Below are 10,242 nucleotides of genomic sequence, written 5' to 3'. Positions count from 1 at the left end.
TGAGTCATGGTACTTGGGATTGCAACGTTACTTGTTCTGTGCCCTTCAATTTCACCTGGCATAGCCTCTGTTTTTTTTTTTTTTTTTTTTAATTTATTTGTTACACGTAGCTTGTGTCCTGCATAAACTGTTAAAAAGGTCTCTGCACCGAAGGGCTGAAGTATATGGCCTAGGCCAATCACAAGCTGCCACACAATAAAATGTTGTCAGCTTGCATGGCAGTTTGGCCAGGGACGGAGCCCCCCTGGGCGGCTGAATTTTCTCCCCTTCTTATATTTTATATATACTTTAATTATAATATCTATATTTTTCATAAAAATATAGAACCCCCCGGGCCCCCCCTAATTTTCTCATTCCATCGTAATATTCTATATATGTTGTTTTTTTTTTTTTTTTTTTTTTTTTTTTTTCCCTCTTAAATAGTTTTTTTAATTTTTATATTCGTTAACTACATTCCTTCAGGTTTGCCAAATATCACTTTGAAACATCCTTCGAAAATTACTATCACTTAGGTCCAATTTTACATTTCACCAGTAACACCGTTAAAATCGTGTGAAAAGACAACCTTACCTTTTTTTTAAAAAATTCATTTTAATTCAAAATATAGTAAACTTAAAAAGACAAAATTACCCATTTTTGTTCGTAGTATATATATATAGACACATTTATAGAGCTCGATCTGTGAACGTCCACTTCGAGCGACGGCAAAAAGAAGCGGATCGGACGACGGCGAGCAAATTATCCGGTGACGACCATGGTTCCGATGATGGTGAAAAAAACCAACGAAGCTGTCCGTATTAACTTCGACATCATAGGACTTCGAATCACCATTTTATTCCGGAATAGAGGAATCGAACGGCGACGGAGTGCACTCAGGATTTGGGGATGAATTGAAACCATAGGGTTTTGGCAAGTGAAGATTATTGTTGTTTGGTGTCGAGGGAAATGTGTTGTGATGACGATGAAGTCATTGTCAGCAGCTGCAGGGAATCTGTGTTAGTCGGCCGGAGGAGGAGCGTCATCGCTTTGTTCATTATCCGGTGGTTGTAGGGGTGAGGTTAAGGTTTGTGGTGGTGGTGGTGGTAGTAGGGATGGTGGTAGTGGCGCCACTTGATTTGTTGAAGATGACATCTTTAAATCCCAAAACCATATATCTACCAACCCATAACCACCACCACCGAAACTCCATAGCCGACGTTGACTTGATGGTATTTCGACGATGGGATTGAGAAATATCAGATGGTATAATAGATCAATGGTGCTGGATGGTGGCGGTGGCAGTGGTGGCATGAGGTGGGAATGGTGGATACGGTGATGGGATGGGATGGGATGGTGGTGCAGTGGCGGCCAGCGGTTACAGTGATATATTAGTGAAAGGTCGATCGTTGGAAGCATTCACTTTATTTTCCTCCTCCGTCTCTCGATCTTGCTCTCTCTATTCTTCTATGAACAACACCAGGTTTGGCTCTCTGTTTTGGTGTAATGATGAAAGCTTGCCGGTGGTATGGAGTCTTTATATTGAATTTAAATGTCCTAATTTATAATTTACAAAACTTAATATTGAATAAAAAATTTTTGGTTAGCAGATTGGACTGGAAACTTCTTCCGAGACGAAGGTGATGCATCTCTTGCAACACCATATGTATATATATGTATAATTAAATTGTAATTTTGTAGAACATTTAGGAATATTTTAGTCTTTTAAAGTAATACTTCATGTTAAATATTTTTGTTGACAAAGTCAAAGGATATTTAAGTCTTTTTGCATGGTGTCAGAATTCTAAAAGTTATCAGTGCAAGACGAAACAAACATTTACAGTACGAGTAATAGTGATTTTTAAAACATATTTCAATGTAATATTTAACTAAATTTAAGAGGATGTCAGTGAAATTAATCATATATTTTACATCTATAATTAGTTTAATCCCAAAAGTATTTCTTTCTATATATATATATTATGGTGTATAATATTACAAAATGTGCCCCTCCTGAGCAAATTTTCTAGCTCCGTCCTGAGTTTGGCCACATAATAAAATGTTGTCAGCTTGCGTGGCAGTTTGTGATCGGTGAGTATCACATTCTCCGGAACATGTATAAATATATGTCCACAAAACCAACGTGGCATATTTCAAAATGTTTTAAACTAGGCTGTTTTTTTTTACATTTTTTGTTCCAAAATAATTGTTTATATTGAGAATTGTGACTTATAATATTTATAATTTTGTGAGTTACAATTTTATAAGTGGACAGCTATTTTGAGAGTACATGGTGATGTGACAAGTATCCTAAAATTTGTTAAATGATTAAAAATCAACAAAAACTTTGTGGGCCAATCCTAGCATCGTCTCACAGCACAACCATTTGATTGGAAGGGAACCTTATGGGCTATTATTGGTGGATTGAGGGGAAATTATGGAGTAGTGATTTCAGATTGTTATAATTATATTTACCTCCCTTGTTTGAAAAATTAGACTAATTTATAGTTTCAGAAATTCTCATTACTTACTTTTCCTTTTGTTCAGGGGTAAAATCATAAAAACTCCATTACTTTTTATTTTTTTAATCATAAAATTCTAATCTGTTTGTAAAAACCTCTGCACTATTACAAAGTTATTATATTATTCCAATTTTGTCAATAATCCGTTAAAGACTTGTTAAATGAAAGTAAAAAAAAAAAAAAATCATTTTACTGTTATACCCAAACCTTCATCTCCTTCACCCATTAGCGCCTAGTACAATAACCACCAACCACAGTCCCAAAACCTCCATTACCACCACCCAAAACCCAACATCATCACCCCCACCCAAAACCTTCAATACCACTACCCATACACCACAAACAGCCCCATCCAAAACCTCCATCACCACCCACCCCACCGAACACCTCCATTAGCACCTCCGCCCGCCACCACCCAAAACCGTCACCACAAAGCCAAACCCCAATTGTATAAAAATAAAATAAAAAATAAAAAATCCCAAGCCCCAAACCGAAGGACTGCAAAACCCAAGCCACGCCACCTCTCATCAGTCCCTACACCTAAGCTGCAAACAAGAATTCAAAAGCACAAACCCCAATCTTTGTAACTCCACCACGCAGAGCCAATTACACCGGAATCGTGCAGTCACCAACAGCCTTGCCATCGTCAGAATTGCTGGTCTATGTCGCCAATCAAAACCTTGCTCGCCAGTCGCCGTTCAGTCGTGACCATTCAGAAATCATCCTTGTTCGTCGGTTCAACTCTCTTTGATCGCCGTTCAGTCCTTCGTGCCCGTCGGCATTGTCCATTGTTGGCCTTCTCTAAGCATACTTCCAAGCTTCACCGCCAATCCGAATCCGATCGTTGGCACATGTTTTTGTAGGAGTAATTTTGTCACTAAAAATATTTTGACAATGCAAGCGAAATCACATTAATGTTACAAAGTAACATAATTAGGGCAAAGTGATAACTTTGTAATGCAAATGGGTTTTTACAAACAGAATTTTAGATGGAAAAAAAATAAAAATAGTGTGAGTTTTATGATTTTAGCCTTTTTGTTTAAGGTAAAAAAACCAAACAACAATGTTAAAAGTATTAAAATAACTCAAGGGTCTAACAGTAAAATGACAAGTTTTTGTCAAATCTATCTAATTTTTGAAACAATAGCCGGGCACCCTATATTCTCGATAAATTTCCAAAGAGGCAAGTATAATAAGATTCGGATCTCATTCAATATGATTATTCAGACGTAGATTGAAGATTGAACCTGATAAAGGTTAACAATTTCAACCGGATATTTTGTTAGTTAACTAAATTATAAGAATTAATCTGATTAGTTATCTAATCAAATTCAATTAAAATCAATATGATATGACAAGAAAAAAATAAAAATAAAAAATAACACCATTAACAATTATTGAATTTTTCGGATTGAATATTCGAATTAAAAATTATCTATAGGGTTATCGGATCAAGGAATTACTATTGGAGTCGGGTCGGATCAACCTTGATTTTTTTTTTTGGTCATTGACAAGTAACTCACATACCCATTTTGTTCTTTTGGAGATTCGAACCCTTACTATTTAATTTGGAGTGTAAAAGAGATACCATTGTTTACAAAACTCTTGGTGAATTTTGTTTTGTATAATGGTCTAATTATAAAACTGTGCAAAAACAATGTAACACTCAGGTGGCACATGTACATCAAATGTTACGAGTCACTTCAAACATATTATATTGTGTTACAATGCTTCAAATACCGTTAAAAATACGAGATATTTAGGATGTTTTTTACATTTATATATGAGTGGTGATACAAAAACCAAACAATAACACCCGAAAAGGTGCCGAACTTGATTTAATAACCACGTCATCTTCATAATTCCTAAACACCGCTAGAAGACATGGAAAAGTCAAACTCTCTCTTTTGATTTTCTCTCCCCAAATTCCTCTCTCTAGTCTCTTCATCTTCGGTTGATAGATTCTTCTCTTTCTTAGATTCTAGCAGTCTCTTTCTTTCTCTGATTTTACAAAATTGAATCAATTCAAAAATCATGGTATTACAGTAGTAGCTCCTAGTATTTAAGCAGTTTATCTGATAAAGTTTGTGCTTCTTTTAAGAGATCACTTCCATCTCTAAATCAGAATTAGCAATGGAAATCTCCACATTTTTTCAGAAAAAATTCAGATTAAGGCTTATTTAGATTCAAATAGAAGATTAGGACTTTATATGCAAAATACGGTGATCGAAGAAAGGAAAAATGCTTATTGTTCTGTATCCCTTCGATTTTGTGAAATCTAAGAGAGAAACATATACATCAGAATCGTAGACAGAAAATTGACGAAGAATCTATGAACATCTATGATTTGCTTTCAGTATATATGTAAATTTGTATGTGAGTGTAAATATATATACATATTTATCTCTATCCATACCCACTTCTTTAGCATATCTTCACACGGTCCGTAGCTCCATGACCTCCATCAATTTCCGACGTGGCTTGGCCACGTCAAATTCGGTTGTTTGTTTGGGGATGCACTTCGGCCACCTATCATTATTCATATATATATTGAGAAGCTAACCACCCATACAATGGCTAGCTTTCTCACCTCCTATTTTAATGTAGAAAGCATCATGCATAGCATTTACAAATGAAAGGTAGAGAGAGAGATCGATATATGTATATATATATAGATGTATATATATATGGAGAGAGAGAGAGCCCCAATGGATGGCCGGGATAGACGCCCCTATTCATCTGCTGGCAATTTCCCATTAAGGCCCTCCCCTGGTCAATCAGCATGAGCTGGTGGGGCTTGTGCCCTTCTTCAAATCAACATACACACCCCCCATTCCTTTCCCCCACCCACCCCTCCCAACCCTTCCCTGGTTGGTCGAGGCGGTCGTAAGCCCATCCGCCGCCGCTCCACCCCCGCCGCACCTACATTCCGGCCGCCCACAACATTGACAGAAACAATCTCTCTACACTGTTATTCTTGAAAGTACAAATTAAAAAGAAAAACAAGAGAACATGGGTGTCTCAAAAGGAAAAGATAAATCGTTGACGTTGTCGTCATCATCATCGATGTCCTCATTTCCAAAAGGTAAAGATAAATCGTTGACGTTGTCGTCGTCGTCATCGATGTCCTCATATGAGTCGGAAAATGAGGAGCTCCAGCGTCTGGAGCAGGCGCCGCCATTCTGGAAGAACCGCAAGAAGCTGTCCAAGCAATTGTCAATGTGTGAGATGCCTCGTGACATTGCATGGGAGAGGCGACGCCGCCAGATTGTCCGCCAGGAGCAGAGGAGGAATTCCATTCACGATACCGAGGGCCTGACCGACGAGGATCTCAATGAGCTGAAAGGAAGTATAGAGCTAGGGTTTGGGTTCAACGAAGAGGATGGACAAGGGCTATGCAACACCTTGCCTGCTCTTGACTTCTATTTTGCGGTGAATCGGCAATACTCAACCAGCCCGGTCTCGTCGCCGGGCAGTAGAGGCTCGTTGACGTCTCTTGGCGGGTCCTCCATATCTCTCGAAGGACAATCATCGGCTGTTGGAAGTCCAAGGAGTGAGTCTGATCCATGGAAGATATGTGGTCCAGGTCTATACATTTTACAAATAACAATCATATACTTACAACCCAAAAAATTTGAAGTATGTTATTTGCCAACCAAAAAAAAAATAAGAAAGAAAAATACTCTTGATCTCTTTCCATTGACATTGATTAGTTGGTTACGCTTTTCATTTTGAATAAATAAATAAATAAATATATATATATATATATATATATATATATATATATATATATATATTTTATTAAGAAAATAATTTTCTTTTTCACAAATAGAAAAAAATACAATGGAGTAACATTCATGAAATTGAATGCACATTTATGGTCCATCCTTATTCCTTTATGATTCGTTTGGTTAGAGGGACGGAAAAATGGATGGAAGAGATAGAGGGATGGATGGATGAGGAATCCCTAGGGAACCGAAGGTGTCTCCTCCATTTTTTTGTTTGGTTGAATGGAATGGATAGTAGAAAGGATGGATTTTTTATATTTTTTTACCAATATATCCTCACTGTATAAAATAATAAAAAGTAGATATCCATTTGAATTTTTTTGAAAACAAAGAGACACTCTTATGATTATCCTCCCTTCCCCCAAATTTGGGCGAATAGAAAAACATGAAGAAAGAAGGGATGAAAAACATGAAGCATCCCTCTTGCTTCATCCCTCTTTTCCCTTCTCTCCAACCAAACACGAAAAGCATCATCCATCCCTCTTCTCATTCTTCCCTCCTCAATCCATCCCTCCAACCAAACATAGCATTAGAATCATAAAGCCAAATAAGCCTTGCACTTCAATTAGTTTGTATTGATTGTCATATTTTTGTGTACAAACTTCAAATTACTTTTTTATTAAAAAGTAATAATTTTTTTATTTTTTTATGTAGATAGAATTTTTGAATTCAGGACAATCGAGTTTTGACAGTAGAGTATCTACTATAATCATAAGAGTATCTCTTTGATATGTAACTTTAAAATTATTTTGGTGTTGAATTAGTTATCCTTCATTTCAATATAATACAATCATCATGTACCTTAACACAAAAATTAAAGCATGAAATAGTGAACTTTCTTCTCATTGACATAGTTTTCACATTATATATATATATATATATATATATATATATATATATATATATATATTTGTTTTTTCAGGTGATAATCCTCAACAGGTGAAGACCAAGTTGAGGCATTGGGCTCAAGCAGTTGCATGTTCTGTGATGCAGTCATCTAATTGAAGGGTGGGTTGTATTGTACAGAAAGAGAGAGAGAAGATAGAGAGAGAAGGAGACAGAGTAATTGACAAAGATTAAACTAGGGTTTTCTGGGTAATTAATTTATTACCCTGAAGGCTATGGAGTGGAGTAAATCAACTTTGTTAATTGATTTGAAGACAGCTTTATTAGAGAGAGAACCATACAATTGCTTATTCATTAGTTTTCTATTTGAAATCTGTATATCTTCTGCCTCCCAATGTGGAAGGTAATATTTCAAATGCATATGTAAGTTTCTTGTTAAGAAAAAAATAAAAAATAAAAAAAATAATAATAAAATCTGTATCAAATATATTGTCACTTAAACATAGTTGGGGTGGCAATGGGCTTGCAATAATTTATATGAGAATTGTTAATCACCAGCATATATATGCGTGTGTTTGTGTGTCTGGTAGGACTTCAATTAACACCAATTCCCTGTATTTACACGAACAAATATTTAGGGGAAAGGTAAAAAAAACGCTATTGCTTTACTATTCTCAAAGAGGTGGTGGGGAGGAATTTGAGGTTTTGTAGACCTATGTCACACGAAGAGAGAAAATGGCATAATATAAGTCATACGTAATAAAAATGAAGCGAGAGTGGGCGCAGAACATGAGAACAAAATGTTCATAGCGTGAGAATTTGTTCGTGTGGACAATAAAATATCGTTGACACAGATATCAAGGTCAATAAGCACTGTATTTCGTTTTGTGTAAAGTTTCTCTTAATACCGTATGGTACGGGCTTGGTAAAGGAGTGGGTTCATCCTAAGTCACACAATTCTTCATATCATTAATGCTACGTTTGAGATGTTCAGGAATGAAATAAAATGCAAGTGGGATTAGAATTAGAATAGGAATAGAGTGACCATTCTCATTCTATTGTTTGATTGTAAATATGAAATGTGTAAGAATGAAATAATAATAACCATTCTAGTATTTGGATGAACTAATTTAAAATTCAGAATAGAATAAATTTGAAATTGAGTTGTTCAAAATATCACTCTTAATAACAAATAAATTTTCTAAATTTTTTTAAAAAATAAATGGTGGCAGTGGCGGTGGTGGATGGTGGTGACTAGGATGGCAATTTCCTCCGACCCGACGATTTTTCATCCCTAATGGAGTGGATTTGGTAGCTTCTTAAATGGATTTGGGACGGGTATAATAAAATAATTGAAAACTCGAAGCGGGTTTGAAGCGGAGGCAGATTTAGTGGTGAACCCACCCCGCCACTCCCCGTCTCGATTATATATGTACCATTAAGAAATTTATATATACATAAAATATATATTTAATATTTTTAAAACTTTGTTATTTTGTTGGAAGTATAGTTAATATATTAAGAATATTCACTATTTAGTATTTAAAAGCTGAACCAACTTATTTATCAGCCAAATTTTAGCACATTGGGCTAATTTTTTTTACTTACTTGGCCTTCCCTCGCCCTGCAGTTAAATGGAGCAGGTGGAGGCGGAGTTGGTACTTAATTTGTCTGCTGGAGTAGGGGTGGGGATGGTATACAAATTATAAACCTGTCCTGGAGTAGGGCTGGAGTTGGTATGACAAATTTTCTAATGGGGCAGAGTAGGGTTTAGCCAAACCCACCCCAACTTTGACCCGTTGCCATCCCTAGTGGTGACGATGGTAGTGGAGGTGGAAAGTGGTAGTGGTGTAGGTGGTGGTGTTGGTAGTGGTATAGGTGGTAGTGGTGGAAAGCCGTGGAGGTGGCGTTGGTGGAAAGCAATGGAGGTGGCGATGATGGAAGGTGGTGGTGGAAGACAGTGACGATGGTGGTTGAAGGCAGTAGAGGTGGCGGTGGTGGAAGGGGTGGCGGTTGTGATACCCCCTAATTCTAGAATTTGGGTTTATTAAGTCATTACCCAAAACAATTAATATTTTAAAATAAGCACAGAATACAAATGGAAAAAAAAAATAATAAATAAATAACGCTAAAAGGAAAACTAAATAATAAATAATTATCCTCTAATAACAATACTCTAAATAAATTCAATAAAACATAAACCTCCAAAGTACAACTCGGGAATCCGTATATCAAGGACCCCTAATAAAAAAAATTCCATAACTGAAATAACGTCTACTGAAATAATAAATTGCTACTAAGTCTGAGGAATAAATAAAATCTAAGATAACGTCCTACATCGATGATACGGAAGAGTGAAGATGAACGATTTTTGATTTGCACGAATAACTCTAAGACTAGTACTATCGAAGACTTAAAAAATAAATAGTGGGTCAGACTCACAAACAAGTTCCCTCTACTACAATTCGATGAGAACCGACAATCAATACATCTCTAACTAAACTTTTGTAATATCTATATAGTTGATACATACATATATACATACTAAGACTCTCACTGGATAATATGAAAGTCTTAACCAGATAGTGGGTATCTTAGGAAAAATCGCACTGGTGTAGAGTCCCCTTCCACTAGGGTACACGCATTTCCTATATCCAGCTACACGTCTAAACCGGTAATATACGCCTCAGTTCTAACCACTAACCCTGAGACCTCAAACTCTTATCATGGCTCACATATACTGTGATACCCCTCGGATCTGAGACGCGGGTTGATCAGGCCTAGACCCAAACCCGAGGGAAATATCAAACAATTAATATTTAATGAACACAGGATGCAAGATGAAATAATAAGAAATAAATAAAAATGGCTGAAAAGAACTCTAACTGAAAATCCTCAAAATAATAATATAAAACCCAACTCCAAAATCTCCAATTAATTAACAACTCGGGAATCCATCTAGTGGACCCTTAATAAAAATCCCAACCGTAAAATGAGATAACTGAAATAAAAACCAAAACTAATAAGTAAGCAGTCCTACATAGTCGGTGGAATAGAAGTCTGTATCTGCTCTGCACGACCAAGCTCTAACCCTGGAACTGACGAGCACC

General features: G+C 36.3%; 1 protein-coding gene across 1 annotated transcript; it reads left to right on the top strand.

Annotated features, from left to right (window-relative positions):
• Positions 1-5,263: 5,263 nt before the first annotated feature.
• LOC132301268 (uncharacterized) lies at positions 5,264-7,790 on the top strand. Its single transcript, XM_059798537.1, has 2 exons — positions 5,264-6,210; positions 7,209-7,790. The coding sequence occupies exons 1-2, from the start codon at positions 5,511-5,513 to the stop codon at positions 7,289-7,291; spliced, it is 783 nt and encodes a 260-aa protein (XP_059654520.1). The 5' UTR covers positions 5,264-5,510; the 3' UTR covers positions 7,292-7,790.
• Positions 7,791-10,242: the final 2,452 nt, after the last annotated feature.

This window comes from Cornus florida, unplaced genomic scaffold (genome assembly GCF_030987335.1).
Source record: "Cornus florida cultivar Cherokee Brave unplaced genomic scaffold, ASM3098733v1 CherokeeBrave_3.0.0_Hap2_Chr03, whole genome shotgun sequence".
Classification (NCBI taxonomy): Eukaryota; Viridiplantae; Streptophyta; class Magnoliopsida; order Cornales; family Cornaceae; genus Cornus; species Cornus florida.
Note: the sequence above shows the minus strand (reverse complement) of the source record. Positions and strands in the feature narration are given on the sequence as shown.